The sequence below is a fragment of the Mesoplodon mirus genome (genome assembly GCF_964341445.2).
Source record: "Mesoplodon mirus genome assembly, chromosome: 9".
Classification (NCBI taxonomy): Eukaryota; Metazoa; Chordata; class Mammalia; order Artiodactyla; family Ziphiidae; genus Mesoplodon; species Mesoplodon mirus.
The window spans coordinates 80,460,857-80,484,446 of NC_138985.1; the positions used below are offsets into that span (position 1 = coordinate 80,460,857).

Below are 23,590 nucleotides of genomic sequence, written 5' to 3' on the forward strand. Positions count from 1 at the left end.
TTAATGATTCTCTCTAGAAAGGAGGTGGGATTCTCATACATTAAAGCCTATTACTATTAACTAAGGAATAACTGATAATTTACCTTTCAACAAAATATTTAGATATTGCTCACTTTTCACTTCTAGGCTCTCCAAGCAGCAAGACAACTTCTCTTACAGCAGCAAACAAGTGGATTGAAATCTCCTAAGAGCAGTGACAAACAGAGGCCACTGCAGGTTAGTAAAGCACTCCTACCCTTGGGATCTTACTTTAAAAGATGTTTGTAATGATTACAGATATGCAGACCCAGTTGTATACATACAGAAAATTATTACATTTGCATATGTAAGTAATTTTAATTCAAAAGGAGAACTCATTTTATCTTCTTGAAAGAGAAAAAATAATCTATTAGCATAGATTTCAAAAGTTTACAAGGTCACTTTTTGGACAAGTTATGTAGGGACATTTGGTATACATAGGCATTAGGAGTTTTGTATAAAACTCCCTTGTGGGATTTTAATGAAATTTTATTCACAAACAGGTTAAAATGTGAAATGTCTTCCTTAAAAGCAAAGTTATAGTAAAATGGTAGGGAAGAAACAAAGCAGTCTTAGACAACCCTTTTGCAGTTGTATCCAAGTGACAAATGCAGAAAACCTCCAGGGTTGCCAAAAAAACTGTTAGAGTTTGCCAAGGAGTTATTGCTGTTGCTACAGTTATAAAGACACATTCTGGAGTTTGTTGTCCTCATTCACTATGTTTGTCCTGTGAAACTGATAGTATGTATGTCTTTTAAAGTAACTTTTTGTTACATAATACAACCATTGTTTTATATAGCTTTAACCAAAATATATAGGACATTAGGGGAAAGAAACATTTTTATAGGGTATATTTTAAATGTTTGGAAGGTAGAATCTGGAATTGTATAAAGCATTATTCAAAATGTTTATCAGTTCTGTTGAAAGATAAGCAATGCTTTCTTTTTGAATCATGTGTTATGTACACGTCTAATAAGGCAAGCTTAGTTTTTTTTAAAAAGTCAGCATCTTTCTTATTGCTTTATTTTAACAAAACAATCTTGAAAAAAATTTTTTATGGCCTAGCTTTCTGTTTTCATTTTCAGGTGTACTCTCAGATGCTAGTAACTAAGTCTTACATGGTGCCCTACTGAAGCTTAGTTTGTGTAACAGAATTATTGGCTACTGATCTACACAATCCAGAAGCTACTCATTACCTAAAAACTGAATTAAATGCATAGTCCCTAGGCAGATATGAGATGAGAATATATATTCTTGGGAACAAACCCATTTTTGTGGGGTGGATGGGAAGAAGGGGTCCTGGGGATAGGGGATGTGACGTACCGATGTCTGCCATGATTGCAAATGAAAGTTATATTGAATCAGCCTAAGTTTAAGATTCATTTTAATTTTTTTCTCTTTTAAAATAAATTTCACATTCTTTGTTTTAACTAGTCAGTAATTCTGTAGTGACAAACTTTCCTCACTATCATATCCCTCCCCAAGTAATAACAAGTGATAATGGTGGTGGTTGGAGTATTTCCATTGAATCATCTGATTCCATGAGAGCCTCTCCATACATTTACATGACAGAGAGAAATTTACATAGAAGTCACAGATAGCAAATGAAATGTTTACCCTCACTATGGCTTCAGGCTGGGAATTTTGCTTTCTTGTTGGTATAGCAAAGGAGATTTAGATGCTGGCAGCATAAGCCAAAGGTAGGAAAGAGTTTATTGTTTCAAATATCTGAAAAACACTGTATATTGTCCTAATTCTATTTTTATCATATCTCATGACAAAATAGACAAAATAATAAGTTGTTCCTCTCCAAAGCTAAGTCCAGTAGAAGTTTCTTTATTGCTGGTTACCAGGGTATCTCTGGAAAGAATGGCTGGGCTTTAGCGTTTCTACTTTCCTTTTTTGTTGCATTGGAAGGCAAAAATGTGATACTTCGTTCAACTAAAATATACATAATTTTTCTTGGAAAACACACACACATATAATGTGGAAATATTAATGACTCTAAAATAAGAAATTGTTGCTCATGTACCAAATGTTGTTTATATAAAAGTTTGAGCAGAACTCCTCAATTTTGTTATTTTATCACCAAAGGGTGATTAATAGTATTATAAATACCTTTTAACAATTTCAATTGCTAACCATTATCACAAACTTCCATTGTGTCACTTATATTTAGTGTTTTGTGACTCATATTATTATGAATACATATCCATTGTACATATTATAAAACTGTAGCATTTTATTATTACTTTGTAATTTTAGTGGGATCTAATGCCAAAATGTCAGAGGAATGAAAAGTTCGTTGGTTTTTATGAATAAGAATTTAGAAATAATGAATGAAGACTTATTTGTTCAGTAAATTTTTACACTGCCATTAATATAAGTCTACAGTTTTAGTGTTTCATAGTACTTGATAAGCTTAGCAACTGGAAACATGCTGGGATTGTATTGAAAATCTAATGAAAACTTGATAGCATTTTATACTAGCTTACACATGTTGTCAAAGGGGGATATTAGGTAATGCTTATCTTTGCATCTGCAAATACTATTTAACATGAGTTGCACTATTTGCCACTTATGTTAAAGAAAATGGTAGAATATCTTTGTTAAAAATTTTAACCATTTAATATGAAAGTAACACTTAACTTCTATGATTCTCTCACAGCCGACTTCTTTTTCTACTTACCTAAGAGTTTAACCAACCTTTTATAATAGAGTTGGTGTAGATTATCTTTTAGAATTAAAAAAAGATAATTGAAAATGTTTCAAAAGCTATACTTGCAAGGCAAAGTATTTGGTGTTAATAATAGATCATGGTGGCTTGTACTTTATCAGGCGTAACATATTTTTAGAAGACCAAAAGAGATACTATGTGGTTTTCATTTTAAAATATAATTTTGATGGAGAACTATTTTATAACATTTGAAAGAAAATACAGATTTTCTTAAAAATCTGTTTTAATGGCTCAAGTCACAAGAACAATATTCGGTTTCTTTGTTATATTCAACTGAATTTCTTTTAAATGTTTAAAAGTGGTGGCCAGATTTGAGGTGTGACATGGTAGAGAGAATATTTCTAGCAGACTAGTATTTATCCTTTCAGGTATTTTTCATTTACACTTTTTCAGGTTCTTGTACTACAGATAGCTTAGATAGTAGCATATCTAGTGCAAAATGGAAAGAAGAAAATCACGTCTGACAAGCTTGAGTACCGATTGTAGTAGTGATTTCACTTTCATGTATAGATATCTGAATATGTCTTTGAAACTTGTTTACATATTCTGTTCATTACATGAAACACCAATTGAATAGGTCCAATCTGTAGGTACATTGATTAATGACATATTGATGAATAATATATAAAGATTGTGATGCAAATGGGAGCTGATATTAAACTAAGCGTTACTAGATGTTCCTTCTTTACGTTCTTACTATGTATCCCAGAAAAACATAACCTAATAATAACAGCTGAAAACAGCCTCTCATTTTAGTTTGTTTTATTTATCTGTATCTACTCCTGGCACTTCTAGACTTGATATACCCATAGCGTTCAGTAATGAGAAAAGTTAGCCAAAGAGAAAATGTAATGCTTTCAATTTCATGAAACTAATTTCCAGGTTATTAAAAAGAGTAAATTCACACACACATATGTACACACACACACAAAAACATTTGCATATACATACATGCACACTTCCATAATCTGTAATTTTAAAACTTTTTGTAAAATACATTATCAATTTTCTAGCCTATGACAAATCTACTTAATTTAGTTTAGGTATGAAAATTGGTCGCATTATTGTTCTTGTTACATTTACAGCCATGAGACAGACTTGTGGTTCTTCAACAGCTGTGCAGAGCAGAGACGTAAATTTAAGGTAAATGCCATTGCTTTGCTATCTTAGATGAATATTAGTATATAGCGTTGTAATCACTTCCTTCGTTGTAGGTTAATATCTTATATAAGTTTCTCTTTTCCAATAGGTAATTAATTTTTTTTTTTTATAATCCTGTTTTAAATAGTTCAAGAATGGAATAGTAAAAAGCAAAAGTGAATTAAACCTAGGGGTCGGGCCTCCCTGGTGGCGCAGTGGTTGAGAGTCCGCCTGCCGATGCAGGGGATACGGGTTCGTGCCCCGGTCTGGGAGGATCCCATATGCCGCGGAGCGGCTGGGCCCGTGAGCCATGGCCGCTGGGCCTGCGCGTCCGGAGCCTGTGCTCCGCAACGGGAGAGGCCACAACAGTGAGAGGCCCGCATACCGCAAAAAAAAAAAAAAAAAAAAAACACCTAGGGGTCTTATTCTGACTCTGCCACAAACTAGTTATATAAGCTTGAGGAAGTCGCTCAACATCTTTAAAATAAAGACATTGGGATACCTTATGGACAAAATATAATATTCTGTGGTTAAAATTTTATTTCACTTTTTTTTTAAACTAAGTGATAGGCATCTTAATGTTTCAGGAAAAGCTGTATCTTGGATATTAGCTTATGCATTAAGGATTATGTTTGTCTATTCATTTGTTTTCAGTTACAAAGCACTTTATTAACATACCATAGCCAAAAATAATGCTTTGGAATCAAAGTATCAAATCCCATATGTTTGAAAACCATGGTGCAAGTATCATTTTATATAACATCTAAGGAAGTTTTGTTTAATGCCTTGAAATAATTTTATAAATTGCTTTTAGGGAAAATCTAAGCTACACAAGGAGTTATTTTACCATGTATTTATTTAATAAACTACATTAAAATGTGTTGTGATATAATACAATTTAACAAATTTCTACCATCCTCTACTTCACTCCAAATTGTTAAAATTAGCATTGTCCAACAAAACAAGAAATTCTGCAGTAAACTAAACAGCATTTCTAAAATTTCATGTTCCAGGGAAAAAAATCAAAAATAAAGTATAAAATGTATAAATAATGAAATAATTATCCTGGGTTAAAATACTAACTCTGTGGGTAATAGAATTGGACACTGATAAATATGTTTTAGGAAATTATTAAAGTCCATTCATGCAGTGGTAAAGAATGAAATTGAACATTTCCTTTTCAACATTAATATTTGATTTCTAGTTATAGGAATTAGAAACTAAAACACATTTTGTTCCAAATACTGAAAGCAACCTAAGCAAGAAATTTGCAATATGGGTTTGAGTAGGGCAATCTACTGTGATGCAGAAAACTTAGAAATAATTTTTAAAAGCTGTTTTTTGCTATCTATATTTTCTGTATATCAGAAAAATAAGCACTATTATATTTTTATATCATAAATTTTAAAAAGAGCTTAAGTTAAAAACTATTAAAAAGGACAGACTATGCCTTGTGTGGTCCTCATTTTCCCATTCCAGTAAAGAACATTTCTTAAAAGGCAGCGTGAAATAGACAGTCTTGTAGGAATGTTACAGAATAAAATCATTCTTAAAATATTATGATGTTGCCACCTGCACCCAGATGCACAGGGCTGACACCCTGTGGAGGAGGGTCTGGGACATCCAGTCCATCACTGCTAAGTGTGCTTGTGTGGAAAACTTGTGAACGATCTACTCATGGCATGGAGGACAAAGAACATATGTTTTGGGGTCTGAAGCCTATCTTTGCCCTCAGTTAGTAGGACCTTGGGTAGAGTAACTTGATCTCTTGAAGCCTGTTTCCTTATCTCTAAAATAGGAATAAGGATACCCACCTTGCCAGATTGTTGTGGAGACTAAAAAGAACACTATATAAAGTGACTAGCATGAATCCTTGCACTTATAATAAATTAATAAATAATTTCTGTTACGCTCAGCTCCAGGAAATTTATAATTAATCCAAGGCTATGAAAAATATTCTATCATATGTTACCTTCTACTTGGTCATAATTGTCACAATTCACTATTCACTATGATATGAAGTGTGCCTAATCTATGAGAAAGCAACAGTGAGTGTTTTAGGTACTACTAGAGTATGTCCCCCTGTTATAGGCCCCCACACCAGGTATATGTCACACTTGCCACATATAAACTTATAATGTTTGTCTTCCCTGCTAGACTGTGAGCTCTACGACAGCAGGGATCATGCATGTCCTACTCATCTTCCAGTGCCTAACACAGTGCCTGGTGAATAATAGAGCTCAGTAAATACCTGCTGGAACAATGAATGAGGGGGAGATTGTGTTGAGTGGAGAGGGTGAGGAAGTTGGAGGGGGGAAAAGCTTCATTCATTCAGTGAAAACTGAGTATTTATGTGTAATATCCTCAGGGGCTTATGATTTGGTTGAGGAGATAGTAATACTTGCACACAAATAGCAGGGCACAGTGGATGTGCTATGGGAATCAGAAAAGCAGAAAGTTCTATAAGTATTTTACCTTATTTTACTGAGTATAGTTGACCTACAGTATCATATTAGTTTCAGATGTGCAACATAGTAATTTGATTTTTTTTATAGATTACACACCATACAAAGTTATTTTATAAAGTATTGACAGTATTCTCTGTGCTGTGCATTACATGCTTGTAACTTACTTATTTTATAACTGGTGGCTTGTACCTCTTAATCCCAGTCACCTCTTTTACCCTTCATCCTACCCCTCTCCCCTCTGGTATCCACTAGTTTGTTCTCCGTATCTTAGAGTCTGTTTCTGTTGTGTCATATTTATCTGTTTTGTTTTTTAGATTTCACGTGTAAGTGAAAATATACAGTACTTGTCTTTCTCTTCTGACTTATTTCACTAAGTGTAATACCCTCCAGTTCCATCCATGTTGTCACAAATGGCAAGATTTCATTCTCTTTATGGCTAATATAATCACATCTTCTTGATCTGTTCATCTGTCAATGGACACTTAGGTTGTTTCCGTAGCTTGGCTATTATAAATAATGCTGCTATGAACATTGTGGTGCATATAACCTTTTGAATTCATGTTTTCTTTTCTTTTTTTTTTTTTTTTTTGGATAAATACCCAGGAATGGAATTGCTGAATTGTGTGGTAGTTCTATTTTTAAGTTTTTGAGGAGCCTCCATCCTGTTCTCCATAGTGGCTGCCCTGATTTACGTTCCCACTGACAGTGTATGAGGATTGCCTTTTCTCCACATCCTCACCAACACTTACTATTTCTTGTCTTCTTGATAACCATTCTGACAAGTGTAAGATGGTATCTCATTGTGGTTTTGATTTTCACTTTCCTGATGATTAGTGATATTGACACTCTATGCATTTTAAAAAGAAAATTATTAATTCAGGTTCAAGTGATCAGGGAAGGCTTTGTGGAGAGGTAGCATTTATGTTAGGCTTAAAGAAAGGGAATTTGGTAGATAGAGAAAGTAAAGGATAATTTTTGATGGAGACATTTTCAAAAGATGTCATCAAAGATGTAGAGATGGGAAATGGTGAGGTCTGGTTAGGCATGAGTAAGTAGTTTGTTTTGACCAGCATAGAGATGTCACACTAAAGGAATAACGAATGTATTGGAGGGCTAGAAGTATACATAGCCAATTGTATACAGCCTGAAATGTCAAGCTAATGAGTCTGTACTTTATGATTTCGGCAGCAGAAGTTGTTAAAGGTTTTTGATGAGCAAGTGACACAATGAAAGCAGTGTATTGTGGAGATCTAGTCAACAGTGGTGCATCTGGAGGATGCTTTGGGGGAAGGGAGTTGTGAGAGATCTGGAATAAGGTAATCTTTCAAAAATTATTGAGGCTGGCATTTCATGAATTGAGCTTTAGAAATGCTGAGTTTGAGGTGATGGCATGAAAGTAAGTGGAATCAGCAAGCTTTTAGAAAATTAGAGTTTGGCAGAGAGGTCAGAGTTAGAGACAAATATTTGTGAAATAATCCAGAAGTGATGGATGAATCCACGAAAGTGGAGATTTCTGAGAAAGATAATCTAAAGAGGAGCTCACTAACATCGACAATTTTTAAAGCAAGAGGAAAAAGAGGCAGAAGAAATTAAAGAGGGGAAAAGAAGAAGCAAATTAGCTTTTACTCTATTCAATAAGGTCAAGGAAAGGGAGAGTTTTTAAAACACAGAGCTTGTCAACCACATCAAACAGTGACCATGAGGATGAACATTTTCATACATGCACTGTTGAACTGCAACACTGATAATTTCTAACCCTCCTCTTTTTTTTATCATTTACTAGTAACTCAGGTACTGCAATACTAATATTATCAGTAATGAATGGAAAAAACCTTACTTTAATATAAATGTTAAATAGAAGGTAGATAATAAATGTACTTTTACTTCCCTGATTGCTGTGTTTCCAATCATATAAGCAAATGTATATTGCATATATAATACTGAGTTCCCATAAATTAAATCTGTGAGAAAACTGCTTTCTAGGAGGTCACATTTTCTCTTTTCTTAGCTACCCAAGCACTTGCCTTTTTCCGTAATCCATTAGGATTTTAAGTATATATTCCCTTGACTTCTCTTCCTTAACCAAAGTAAGAGGAAGAAAGAAATAGAACATTAATATTGTTAAGGGAGCTCTCCATAGGATTTAAGACTTAGGCTGTGAATTTTACCTTAAGATGTTTGGAGGTGTTGTACAAGATAAATTGAAAGACAAAGTGAAGAACAATGTCAGTACATGATTAAAAACAAAAAGTGAAATTATTTTGAAATTCCCTTACATTTAAGATTCATTGTGTTTCCTCTGTGGATTTGATTCATATCTATAATCCTGCATTCTCCATTTCTACTTGGTTTTCTTAAAATTTCTCTGCTACCTTCACCTTTTCCACTGTAGTTTTTCTTCCTTTGTCATTCCATTCTTTCCTCTCATCATGTATTCTTGTCCATTTAACTTAATCTCTGTCCCTTCAGGCCCCATATTGAAAAAAGGATAACTTTAAGTGTCTTAATTATTTAATTCTATCTTGAACCTAAAAGGTATTCTAGCATATCATTTTACTAACAAAAGAGTAAAACTATGTGACTTCTTAAAACCCAGTATCCAATATTTTAGTTCTTATCTTGCCCCAAGAATAGTTTCTTTTATGCTATTTTAAATTGTAGTTTTAGTATGAAAGCAGCTTTACCCTTGAATATCTCAGATACTTAGGAGGACCTGAAGCATTTCATGTAGTGTGAGAAATCTCCTGTTACTGATGACATGTATAGGTGGCTCTTTCAAAGTCAACCATCAGAATGGTTTTATCCTTCCTTCCTTAAATCCTTTTGCCAGACTTCCCAGAAAACTTACTAAGAAATTCAAACTAGAATTGCTTAGGATGGTTGTATTACATGGCCAGTTTTTCTAAACAGATCTTAGGGTGTGCATGATAATTTTAATAACGGTGAATTTGGAAGCACGGCATTTGAAATGATCAAACAAAAGTGTAATGAATTGTTCTTTCAAAAATATTTGTCACTGTACCTTAATATGAAAAGCATATAAGCTCATTATAAGAATCTAATATGATTTTTAAGTTAAATTATGGTTGGTCACTCAGTTATTTTTCCCAAAGGCACTTAATAAATGTTAATAAATTGCTATAGTGTAGTCGATATTTTAAGATGAAAATTATGTTCTCTGATTAGATGAGAATGCAACCACTCATGAGAATTATAGTAGACCCTTGACATTCACAGGGTATGCAGGCTGAGATCTTCATGAACCCTCAGATTCAAGAAATTTCCAGTTCAAAAACACGAGAGGTCTGTGCAGTCTTTCTTCCAAAGACTGTCCTTACTCTGAATCAAATTACCATCGTCACTTGCAGAGTGTAACACAAGTTAACTTTCCAACTTTCAGTAAAATTTACCTCTGGATTAATGTCAGTTTCTTTTAATGAAACAGTTTTTTTCACATCACAGGTTTTTCTACACCAGTGAGAACAGGTAGAGAACAGCAAAGCTATATTTATGATGGAAGGATCCACACGAGTGGAGGAGTTAGTTTGTGTGTGTGGGAGTCAGCAATCTAAAGACTAGATCAGCTCCCCCAGCATGCTTGGTTTAGTTTCATGGCTTGACAAATTCCACAGGTGTAATGTCTTGGAACTTTGGGGTAATTGGAAAATAATCAGACCAATCCTCAACATCGGTGAATTTTAGGATCTTGCAATCTAGCATCAATGAGGAAAATCTAAAGTGAACAAACAAGTTCCCCGTACTTTCTCTGCTGATATTTTATTTGAAGAATTGAGAGAGACACTCAATATTAATGTTCATATTTTCATCCTTCTTACTTGTAAATATCCAATAACATCAGTAGATAAGCTGGGCTAATCCTTCACAGTAAAAGTTGCCTGGGACGTTTTTGAAAGGCATGGGGGCGGGGGGAAAGCTGTGTCTTGGGTATGAAGAGACCCCGTAGAAGTTCAGTAATGAGTAGAGGCTTTTTTTTTTTTTTTTTTTTCCGGTACGCGGGCCTCTCACTGTTGTGGCCTCTCCCGTTGCGGAGCACAGGCTCCGGACGTGCAGGCTCAGTGGCCATGGCTCATGGGCCCAGCCGCTCCACGGCACATGGGATCTTCCTGGACCGGGGCACGAACCCACGTCCCCTGCATCGGCAGGCGGACTCTCAACCACTGCGCCACCAGGGAAGCCCCTAGAGGCTTTATTTTAGTAACCATTGACTGTCGACTGGTTTGGCCCCGACATTCTGAGCTTGGTATTTTATCCCTCAAATTAGGGAGCCTCTGTTTAGATTCAGTTCACAGTTGAAGGTCTTGAATCACATCCAGCTTGGCTAAAAGTATTTGGTGGTTATTTAAAAAGAAAGGATTTGTTTGATCATGCCGATTTTTATAGTTCTATCATCATAAGCATAAAACCTGCAGGACCTAGTAGTTAAGCATCTTGATAGCACAAAACAAACAGACAAGTCCTTTGCACAGTATATAAATTCTTAACACTTCTAATGCTAACACTTGCATTGCTGTAAAAGCTGCCACTTTGGGAGCTTCCCTGGTGGCGCAGTGGTTAAGAATCTGCCTGCCAATGCAGGGGACACGGGTTCGAGCCCTAGTCCAGGAAGATCCCACATGCCACAGAGCAACTAAGCCCGTGCACCACAACTACTGAGCCTGCGCTCTAGAGCCCGCGAGCCACAACTGCTGAGCCCGTGTGCCGCAACTACTGAAGCCTGCGTGCCTAGAGCCCATGCTCCGCAACAAGAGAAGCCACCACAATGAGAAGCCTGCGCACCGCAATGAAGGGTAGCCCCTGCTCACCGAAACTAGAGAAAGCCCGCGTGCAGCAACGAAGACCCAATGCAGCCAAAAATAAATAAATTAAATAAGTAAATTTATAAAAAAAAAAAAAAAAAAAAAAAAGCTGCCACTTTGATAACTTCTACTGCTAGTCCTACTGCACATTCTCAGGTGACAAACCAAGGAACACATTGAACATTATGATGTGCTGACATGAGGAAAATTTGTTGTCTCACAGAAAAACTGGAGTAAATTCTTCAATAAAATATCCTTGTAAAAACAAACAAAAAACCTCAAAGGAGAAAATCATTCTCTCTACTCCATCTTCTTCCCATAGAACCAAGCATGTAATAGACGTTTTTGTTTTATAAATTTATTTATTTATTATTATTATTTTTGGCTGTGTTAGGTCTTTGTTGCTGTGCACGGGCTTTCTCTAGTTGCAGCGAGTGGGGGCTACCCTTCATTCCGGTGTGCAGGCTTCTCATTGCCGTGGATTCTCCTGTTGCAGAGCGTGGGCTCTAGGCACGTGAGCTTCAGTAGTTGTGGTGCACGGGCTTAGTTGCTCTGCGGCATGTGGGATCTTCCTGGGCCAGAGATCGAAGCCATGTCCCCTGCATTGGCACGCGGATTCTTAACCACTGAGCCACCAGGGAAACCCCTAGACGTTTAAAACATATTCATTAGTGATTAAAATACGTTTAGAGTTCTAGTTTCTCAAAAATGTGGCCATCATTTAAACTTTTTCTTTTATTCCAGGAGAATTTATTTCCCTTAATCAATAACCATCGCCACTCCCCTACATAGTCTTAGAGTTCACTTAGGCTAATGGTAGTTTTTAAATCTAAGAAATTACTTGAAAATCTTTTTAAAATGGAGAATCTGGGTTCATCCAAGAATATTGAGTTAAAATTTGAGGGGATGGGATCTTAGAAAATCAAAATATTTTAAACTCTCCCAGGAGATTCTAATGCAGCTGGTCTATAGAGTAGTATGTAGGAACCCTGCAACTCTTCTGCAACAGGAAAGTGGTTCCCTATAATAAAAAGTACTGAGTCTGGGCTTCCCTGGTGGCGCAGTGGTTGAGAGTCCGCCTGCCAATGCAGGGGACACGGGTTTGTGCCCCGGTCCGGGAAGATCCCACATGCCGCGGAGCGGCTGGGCCCGTGAGCCATGGCCGCTGAGCCTGTGCGTCCGGAGCCTGTGCTCCGCAGCGGGAGAGGCCACAGCAGTGAGAGGCCCACGTACCGCAAAAAAAAAAAAAAAAAAAAAAAAGTACTGAGTCTGAATTCTTATTAATATACTGTCATTTTTCCTCTCAGGGACTCAGTTTTCCAGCCTACACAATTAAATGGATGTAAACTAGTGATATCTCAGTTTCCTTCCAGACTCAGCAGTCTTGTAATCTCAGTCCTGTGTTTTGTTTTGTTTGTTTGTTTTTTATATATGTCTTTAAATCTGAGCTAACTAAAAAGGTCCCTGAGCGGGTTTCTTGAGTACACCTCTCTCTGTTCACTCTTTCCAGGGGCATTCCCAACAACATTGTGAGAATTTTATTTTTACTATCCTTAGTTCTCATGTAAAATTATAAGATCTTATCTTTGACTTTTTAAAAAATAATATCTGCTTTCTAAAGTCCTCAGTATATGTCCGCTATGCCCAACTGGCCTTCCTTTAGATATTAGAAACCTTAAGGAAAAAAAACTCACTGTCTTCAAAGATAGCTGTCCCGTGCAGTGGTGCTGCATGCTGATCTCATTGTCCACCACCCAGTTTTTACATATTCTATGAGCAGCAGTGTCAAACTACTTATGGTTCCTCCAAAATTGCTTCATGTCTCCATACAGGTGACCTTGCCCTTCTCTTTTGTCAATATGCCCTTCTCTGCCTTTCCATCTGGAAAACTTCTGTGAAGCTTTTAAATCATCACTGTCAGGTACTCTATGAAGCCTCCTTTGAAACCCTCACCTGCCACACACACACAGTGTAGAATTAATTATTCCTATCTATGTATTATTTCTATGTCTTAGGTATACTTCTGTTCTTGCATGTATCACACTGAATCATATTTACTATAAGTTCCTTGAAGGCCAGAACTATCTCATTCATCTTCACATTTCCAGTGTCTGGTACATAGTATGTTTTTTTTTTTTAATTAATTAATTTATTTATTTTTGGCCATGCTGGGTCTTCGATGTTGCACGCGGGCTTTTCTCTACTTGTGGTGAGCGTGGACTACTCGTCCTTGCGGTGCGCGGGCTTCTCATTGGGGTGGCTTGTCTTGTTGTGGAGCACGGGCTCTAGGCATGTGGGCTCAGCAGTTGCAGCACACGGGCTTAGTTGCTCCACGGCATGTGGGATCTTCCTGGACCAGGGCTCGAACCTGTGTCCCCTGCATTGGCAAGCAGGTTCTCAACCACTGCACCACCAGAGAAGCCCCATGGTACATTTTGCATAAATGCGTGGAGTCCATAGACAAGTGCTAGTCTATAGCCCTATCAAATTCCTCCTTTCTCCTAGGCTCGAGGTGTGTTTTTTTCAGTTGCCTACTGGGGCATCTCAACCCAGATCAACTTGTCTCAGACTGAAATTATTTATCACTCCCCACACTTGTTTTTATTAATTTTTCTGAATTCTGTTCTACAGTCTCCAGCTGTAAACCCTTTTAATTTGATTGGGCCATATTCCTCTGCCATAATGTGAAAATCATTCTGTTTTTCAACCTCTCAGCATGGCACAAAAGGCTATAAATTATCATATACCTGTTACTTTATAACCATGATTTAATCCTCACTGCTTACTGAACATGCTGTTTATTCATTCATTCATTCATTCATTCATTCACAAATGTTTGTAGTTCAGTTCTTATATACTAGGCACTCTGCATGGCATCATGAACTATTAGAAGTTGGACACTTATTTGCCTTTGTTCCTGTTTCTCCATCTGTTTAGAATGTCAGCCCCACACCGTCTTATCTGGTTGCCAAACCTTTACACACACCTCAAGATCCTATTCCCTTGAGTCTTCTGACTCTTCACAGAGAAATAATCCCCTCATTTATGTATATTTTCAGAACCTGTACCATAATTTTTTTTATTATTCTACATGTGTTAGTTACAAAGGTAGATTATACCATATTTTATTAAAGTTATTTGACTACTTCTCTAGCTCAGTCTCAGACTCAAGCCCTTTGAGGTCAGAGATTATATTTTATTTCTAACATAATGCTTGGCACATGGTAGATGCTAAATAAATCTTTGCAGAATTGAATTGAACTAGGCAAATTGAATTGCTATTTCTTTGTCAGAATAAGTTCAAGGTACCACTTCTTTCAACCTGATGAGACAAGTATGAAGGTATGATATTTATCAGCTTCTCTGTATTTTGTAGAAAGAAACTTGTAAGCAGACATGAATATTATAAGAAGACCAGATTCAGGCTGCATTGCCCACCCTGCTCTCATATTACTAACACATCTTGTCTATTCTCTAGTTAGGCAGTCTGTTTATGAATAATACTTCAATTGATTCCTTTTCCTGGGTAGATAACATGTAATATACTTATTTAACAATAACAATGAACTCTTTCTCCTTTTATCTTTACCTAAATATTTTTCTTTCCTGATTCTATCTTCTGGTTTTTGAATTGTATATACATATAAATATTTTGCTTTCACTAAGCCCTTTACTCCTTATTTAGTCTGTTTCTTTTGAACGAGATATACTGCTTCATAATTCTGTACTAGTCATGCTTCTAACCCCACTAAATATCAATGATACTTTTACTAGGGTACTGGAAGTAAGAAATCTGCTCAATAAAATGATATTGGAAATGTACAGGACACAGATGATATATGAGGATTTCTCAAATATTATCAGGAAACTATACGTTCTACATGATTTATTGGTATATAGTTTTTATGAGCTAATTATATCTATTGCTTTAGCCATGGGGATTTTGGATATTTCGACTAAAACACTGTCTAAATTTACTATGGAGTTTATCAGCTACTCTGTTCGGGAATATAGATTTATTTTTCCTGTGAAACATGAACTCCATAGACAGGAAGTCCAGATTTGGCTGGTACAGCTGCTCAAGGATGTCGCAAAAGACCAATGTTTCTTTCAGCCTCTTGTTCTGCCCCTGTATAGCCTCTGTCTTCATGGTCACAAGAGGGCTGCCCCTTCTCCAGGTATCATGTTCATGTTCCAGGTGGAAAGAAGGGGAAGGCAAAATACAAATAAATGCAAGTCAGCTGAATAACAAGTTTTAATAACAAGTTTTCCCAGAAGCCCCACAGAATAGCTTCTCTTTCCATTTCATTGGCCTGAACAGTATCACGTGAACACTCATTGCTTCATCTGAGTCTGTGAAGCTGATTATATTTAACCAGGCCTTTCGTCAAATTGAACAAAGTTTGGGTTCTTTTGGTAGAGAAGAAGAGAAGGATGAACTTTGAGATAGGCATCTTAACAGTGTCTGCCAACAACAATTTAACATAGCTGTTAGTACCTCATGGGGCCTGAGAAATCTGTGAAAAGAGATTTTGTTTAAATTAAAAAACAAACCCTTGTGTTGAGGGCTGGCCTTCAATAGATTGCAGTAAGGGAGCTTCTCTGCTATGTAGGAAACCCCAAGAAAAGAGATTTTATGACTTGAGATACTTTAGTGACAAGAAATTTGGTTTTTGGTAAAATTGCTTCTAGGAAAATTTAGAAAGACATAAGTCTGGGCATTAATGTGATTAAAGGTCAGTTAGTTATAGGACTTTATTCTAAGTTTTAATATTTTTAATTATAACTAAAATGTTATTAAAGACTCCATATATTTTGAGTACTAGGTAAGGCACAATACAAAGTAAACTAAGCAGAGGTAATTCTTTCCCACCAGGAAATTGCTACCGAAGCTTGGCAGCACTGGTGAGGTACCCCAGCTGAACATACATAGGCAGTGGAACAAACACTGGAAAGTTTCAATAAATGAAGCATATGCATATTTTGCAAGTACAGAAGCAAGTGTTTTTGAAGGATAGTGAAAAAAATAGTCATAGAAGGTAAAATTTAAACAAGTTAAGGTCAGAAAAATTTTTTTTTCACTTGGCTATTACATATTGCTGGAAACGTTAAGAAAGTTCTCACTTTCCTTCCAGCTATAGTGAAGATAAGAGTTGTATTCCATACTTTTTCTATATTTCCTGCAGTAATCTGTATTGTAAGAAACTACACTAGAAAAATAGGTGCTACCAAGGAAACCCTTCTTGCTCTCCCTCACCTCCATCCCTACGGACTCACATGAGTTCCTGCTGTGTGCTAAGTGCCAGGTACCTTGCCCATGATTGGTCATTTTATCTCCATGTAAACCCCAGAATTGGTCAGTACTATCCCTATTTTACCTGTGAGCATCAGAGAGCCAGAAAGGTTCAGTAACTTTCCCAAGGAGCCAGGCCAGAATGTCAGATGTGTCTTGTTACCAGAACATTTTTTTTTCCACCATCCTTTATATTTGAAATAAATGCATCATTTCTTCAGGAATTCTCAACTTCAGGGACAGGCAGGAGGACAGAACAGGCAGACATTCCTCATTCTGTGAAGGCTGCCTGTCTGGGGGAAGGCTCACCGTTCTGGGGAGTAAGAATGGGAGGTCCCTGTGCTGTGTGTGATTCTGCCCAACCAAACCAGGATTATTCTTGTGAGTGTTTGTCATCACTTCAACCAGGGCTCCATGAGAATGAGAATTAATCATTGGTTTGCATCTGAGATACTGTAAATGCATAATGATTTTTAATAATCTCACCTTCTCTAATAGGTCCTGCATGCTTTCTGGTAATTATCCAGAATGAAATTAAAATGAAGTAGAGTCCATCCTCTTCTTAAAGTGTGTGATTTATGGAATTAGTGCAATTGGATTTTATCTTGCAAACAAAAGAAATAGTATAATGAACTTTTCTTCAAAGAAATACATCATAAATTTAGGAAGCAAAGAAAGTAAGCCAAATAATCCTATTATTTTTGTTCTCTGTAGTAAAATTGTGAATGTTTAAAGATGTCTAGCTATTTTTTTATCAGCTCTACCTGTATGTGGTTTCTTTTAATTTTATTTCTAATATTCATTTGCAATAGGCATTTTGCATATCATTAGACAAGGAAGATCAGACTCTAATGCCTTGTCAGTTCAGGCAGGTGTATGGTGGACTAGGTGCAAGGTAGGAGTAGGAAATAGATTGTACTTGACAGCTCATTTACCCTCTGAAGAAGTAGTCATTTCTCTCCCTAAGTCTCTATGTCTCCATCTCACCTTCTCTCTTTCTCTCTTTTCCTTTCCCCCTCCCTTCCTCTCATATTCTGGCTTTCAGGCCCCACTTTTCAACCCCTTCTTTAAACACTAGAACATTGAAATCCATCTATGAGATACAGAGATGCATATACATAAAGTAAAAAAAGACTCAGTACTTTCTGGTTAGTGATTCCTGAGTCTTTGAGGACACCAGAACTTGTTGGAAGCAGTGTGCATGAGATCTCAAGTTTCTGATGAAGGACTGTTATATTCAGTGCTAAGATGTAACTTGCCATCACTGAAGGGTCAAAATAGCATTGATTAACAGTGTCGTACCAGATACAAATTGCTTTAAAAGAAACATCTGTTCTGGGACTAATTGATAGTGAGGAGTTCTTAAGAACTACATCAGAAACGAGTACTTAAGCAATCGATGCAGTTATGGTATTTGGCATTCCATTCAAGAATTTCCAGCACTGCTGGACTAGAGCACCTTCCCCGTCCTCCGACCTTTTTGCTTGCTATTCTATTCAAGGAGATATTTATTTAATAAAAAGAGAGTTCAGGAGTAATGTAGAAATAAATTGAAAAGTCTACTTTATACAATTTCATATGAAACAAATAATTATCATGCTCCAGTGGAAAAGCTACAAGCTAAAAACAAAATAGCAGTAAGATTTCGAAACTGGTTTACAGTATTTCCATGTATTCGAATTTACATCCTCAGTCAATCAATCCATCAAAGAAACATGACTAAATGCCCTCAGTGTATTAGATACTTTGCTAAGCAGACATCAGGTACCATAGGGGATTCAAAGATGTTCCTATCCTCAGAGAGTTGGCAATCTGGCTAGATAAAAAATTCAAGATAATAACCGTTCTTCTAAGCCATTTTAAACAAAACTCAGTGGTTTAAGGTTAAAAATAAAAAACCTCCTTGACAGTTATGGCTTTTTATGGAATAAATTGCCTTTTTTTCCCCCCTCTAAGTGTTTAGTGAATCAGTCATCACTTATAAACTGAGCAGAGTAAGGTTTTCTTCATTTTTTTGTGCCTCCTGAGGCTTTGTTTGTGGTTCTTTAAAATTTGTTTAGGACTGAGTTCCAGAGTCTAAGGGATATTGAAGTGTGGAAACAAGTCTAAGGATAACAAGTAATATGATAGGAATGGTTAAAGGGAAAATGGGAGAAAAGAAATTATCATGCCGAGGGTAGTAGGCATTTAGTTTTTTGCATTAGTGAGACTAAGGTAAGAATATAAATTCTGTTTTAATAAGACTAATCAGAGTACTTATATGCCAAATCCTCATGTCGGTGAAGGTTTTGAAGAGTTAACATGCTTGATGAAAAACATTTATAGCCACCGTTCTAAGTCCTGTTTTCAGTTTGCAAATAGCCTCATTTTGAGTGATTATTAAAGCAATGTGTGCTTACAAAAATAATTCAGAAACACAGAAGAATATGAAGGACTCAAATTCACCCAAATTCCAACCTCCCAGTGATCTTATTAACACTTATCTATGTGCTTACCAGCATTTGTGTGTGCATCCACATGACATCATCATGCCAACCTAGAAATGAATGCAGTTTTATATTTTGTAGTTTCTTTTTAAACATTAAGAATCATTGGCATCCAGTCGTTGGCGTACAGCTTCGTTTAGGACCATGGAAAAGCATGAGCCTGTTTGTAAATGACCTGTTGTTGCTCGGTTCATGCTTTGTTGTAAAGGTAAGAGGCCAGACTCTGCTATATGGGGGACCCTGGGGTCCAGGACCGACTCCAGCACTCAGTACTGTATGACTCTGGGGAAGGCAGGGCAGTGGAGCCTCGTTTTCTGCTTCTGTCAACTGAGGGGATTTGACTCATCTCTAGCGCTAAAAATTTATTATCCTAATGCTTTGCTTTTAGCAAAAGTCTATACCTTTATAGCAGCTTATATTTACAGAAAAATCAGCTTTCTTTATTACATGTCAGAAAGCTTTTAACTTTGATAACGAGTTAGTTTTCACCTTAATAGCACAGACAAAAAGAAACAAGATTATTTTAAAATTTGGAAATTTATGACTCATTTACTGAAGTTAAAATATCCTGATAACTCAGAGAAAAAGTGAAATTTGTTGTTAGAATATTATACAATGTGCATATTCATCACACACAAATATAGTTTTCATCCCATTATGTTCTACATGCCCTCCTATGACATGCCAGCTTATCTGTTTAGAGTACTTTTATGTGTGCTCAATTGTATATGTAAGGTTTCTGATGAAGAAAAATAAAATAAGGAATATTTAGAAATATAATTATGTAGAGGTCACAACTGTGGAAATTGCTTCTCTCACAATCACTATAACTTGGCTTTATTGTGTAAATTATATAGTAATAAAAATTATTTGTATACTCCTAGAGTAACTAGTCTTGGTTCTTAGTAAGAATTTGCAATCTATTTATCTAAATAGAAAACAATTCTGTTATTATAGTCACTTTTGAAACAGTGTTTTCTAGTATATTTGAAGCCATGAGTTGAAATACTTCAGATACTGTGAAATAAAAAAATAAGTTTAAACTATTTCATTAGTAAAAATGTTTGCTGCAATTTATTTATCATAATAGCTATTATTCATTCAAATCAATCTCCATGAGTTATGGGAAAGAACATAGAGCTGGGGTCAGGATGCCTGGACCATAACACTGTTACAGTGTTGTGAGAACTTGGGCAAATCATGTTAACTCCTCTGACTCTGTTTTCTCTTATATGGTGAGGATTGCTAAATAATGTGCATGAAAATGTAATAGAAATGTAAGCTACAATTAATTTCTTTAGTATTTTTTCCTTCTAATAGAATGAAAACACTTATAAAAGTAAAATTCTGAATGAAATAGTGAACTAAGAATTCAGCCAGTCAGTGTTTACCTCTTCAGAGGTCAACAGCATATAAATACACAGATCAGTTTTGTTGATTGCTCCCGTTCATTACTGTGCATGCTCTCATTCATTTTTCAGGAAATAAATAACATCTTTAGAAAGCTCTAACTTCATTTTCCATTCATAATAGAAGATTAGAGAGAGACAGTATTGTTGACAGATTACATGGGTGTCTTATATTCCACCAGTTGGAATCTAGTGAATGATTTAAATACACCAAGTACAAGAATATGTATTAGTAATAAACTGACTTCCTTTCTGATGGCACTGAGCATGTGAATACCCACAAACACAGCTGGATCCTTTAAAGTATGAAAGTAAATTTCTGCTTGTTAAACTCTGATGTATTATTGTTAAAACATAAATGGAGCCCAGTTTTGAAAAGGTGTTCCAAAAGATGCCACAATTACCTGAGCTGCAGATACATCTCCAGATGATCTGCAGATTTTGCGTGATTCTCCATTAATGCATTTGCTCTTAGTTATATATAAGGATTATATTCCTTACTGAAGTTTTCTAGCTATATTTTTATTGTTCTTTTTAATCCTTTTACATGTAAATACATATTATTTAAGAAAAATAACTCCAGACAGTACTATCATAAGTTAATAACAGAGGAGGCCAAAAATGTAAGGATAGAATTATTTGGTATTATACTTATTCCACTAATTAATAGTAACCAAATAAATATTACAGCTTCTACAAAGCTTCTACCATTTTTTTAAGTCAGGAAACATTTAAAAAATAAAATATCTTCAAAAGATAACATGTATGCATTATTGTTTGGAACATGCAGGTACCCATTGAGATTAGTATGATGTGATTTGTCCTGCAGCTGCTTCAAATTAAGAACAGGTGTGGAAGACAGATTATGCAAATACTCATATTAATGTAATTGTCAAATTGGTGTGTTTACCATTGTGCTTTTAAAGGGTAGACTGTACTATTTTAAATGTAAATTAGCTTCATTCTTGAGAGCAGCTATTGGGTAATGGAAACTTGGTCCTGGCTTCAAAATGAATAATTTCTAATAGACAATAACACAATTCTAAAATCTGACATCTTCTTTCCCAGTAAACTCTTTCACACATAAAAAATGACAATTCTATATTATTTTTAGTACATATATAGTCATGGAGGTTTGTGTAAGTTTGAGTTCATTTTGGCACGAGACTACTATTTTTTTTTTTATTGTGGTACATAGTGATGACTCTGATAGCTTTTGATCTCCTTCTATCTTTTCTAATTCAGAACTCATCTCAGCTTTCCATCTTTATGGATCTAAACGCTCAAGAAATATATTCTTTGGAGAAATTACATTATATTTAATTTAATAATAATCTTACCTCATAGAATCTAGTTACCTTCCATTGTATTTTAATATTTGAAATGTTTAAACACTAACTTTGGTATTTTTAACCATGTTTTATGAACACAGAGCAGGCTTTTACTGCTAGTTCATTCATGTATCTGTGTGAGGGTTTTATACGTGTCCAATGTCATGATACACACACAGCTCTGCCCAAAAAAGGGCTTTATCTTAGTCCCTAGCTGATCTCCTGTGCCTCTTAGTGACAAGTTTGTTGGCCATTATATCTGAATATAATGTAGGTGACTAGGCCAGTGAAAAGGAAGGCTGAGGTGTCAACCAGAGATGTTAGAGAAATCACATTTCTTAGGTTCCCATCCTTTTTCAATGCCTCTTTTTCTCTAACAAAAGAAAGGTCCTAAAGCATTTATGATTTTATTTTCACTTGACATATATTCAGGCTTACTTTTTATACCTGGTAATGTATTTCTGCTTTCTCATTTCACAGAATAAGAAACTGAGCCTTAGAAAGGTTAAATTACATTATCTAAGGTCATGTAGCTGGTGGTTTGAGCTGGGATGTGAATTCAAATCAGTCTGATTCCAATTCCTGTGCCTCTTACCTTGCCATTAATCACCGATAACATGCATCCCTTAATTGCTGTTTAAAATATCTCAGATTTTATGTTTTTAGAAAACATGATCAAAATAAGGGGGATGACAAATATGAAAACTCCCTTTTCTTGAATGTCTTTGTTGTTTTGAATCCAGATCAATTTGTGGTTAATATAAAGCAGTGGTGTTGAAGGGAAGGGATTGGAGGGATGTGTGAAAGCAGTCTCCATCACCACTACCACTAGAAGATTCTACTGGAGTGACTCTGACTTTCTTTATTCCTTTCTCTCCTATACCTCATCATCCCTAGCTGTTGGGGAGCACTATTAAGAAGGCAGTGGGACTTGGTAATGTTAGATATTCACCCACGAATGTGGGGAATTATCTTTTTTTTTTTTTTTTTTTTTTTTTGTGGTACGTGGGCCTCTCACTGTTGTGGCCTCTCCCGTTGCGGAGCACAGGCTCCGGACGCGCAGGCTCAGCAGCCATGGCTCACGGGCCCAGCCGCTCCGCAGCACGTGGGATCTTCCAGGACCAGGGCACGAACCCGCGTCCCCTGCATCAGCAGGCGGACTCTCAACCACTGCGCCACCAGGGAAGCCCGGGAATTATCTTTTGATAAGGAGAAACAAAAGTGAGTGGCAGTCCTGAACCTCTACTGGAGGTTTTCTTGGTGTCATGAGAGTTTTAATATCAAATGGTAAGAGATTTTCTCTTGGAAAGAGTGCTGGTTTTTTAATAATTGGTCCTCTTCCTTCAAGTTGCCTCTCTACCTCACATCATGATCAAGAGGGGGGAAAGGGTTGATGGGGAGAGAATGATAATCAGAGATGCCAACCAGATGAGCTTCTGTAAGTGCAGCTTGCAGTCTCTATTCCTCGTTAAAGAGTGTATCATTTATCATTATTGGCAAGAAAAGGAGGTGCCACTGAGACCAATAGTGCATAAAAAGTAGCTGATCCAAGGGCTGCTGCTGCTTCCCCTGCAGGGATCAGAAAAGGAACTGCCACATCCTTCAGGCCCCTCATAAATTCCTAGGGAATTCCATGATCTGAATTGTTCCCCCCTAAGGAGTAAAGCATACAGTAAAAGAGATGCTGGTACTTTCTGAATTTGACAAATGAAAGTATGATCCAGTGTTTTGTTTTGATACATAACAGACACAACAATGGCTCCTCATGCTTTGTTCGTTGATTCAAGTCCTAGTCCAAAAATGCATTCTCACGGGAAGGATCACCAAAAGGTAGTTATAGGTCTTGCCCAGTCCACAAACTCCAAGGACATCTAGGGTTAGTGCCTCTATG

General features: G+C 36.3%; 1 protein-coding gene across 9 annotated transcripts in view; it reads left to right on the plus strand.

The window, feature by feature from the left end:
* Positions 1-23,590, plus strand: part of FOXP2 (forkhead box P2) — a 533,480-nt gene that overhangs the window by 380,197 nt on the left and 129,693 nt on the right. For 7 of the 9 annotated variants that reach the window (XM_082632343.1, XM_082632342.1, XM_082632346.1 and 4 more), the window contains one exon: positions 127-216. In XM_082632343.1, the coding sequence (XP_082488469.1) occupies positions 127-216 (90 nt within the window). Of the gene's footprint in view, positions 1-126; positions 217-3,840; positions 3,899-23,590 lie in introns of those variants that run through there. The other 2 variants (XM_082632348.1, XM_082632349.1) reach the window with 1 other exon arrangement.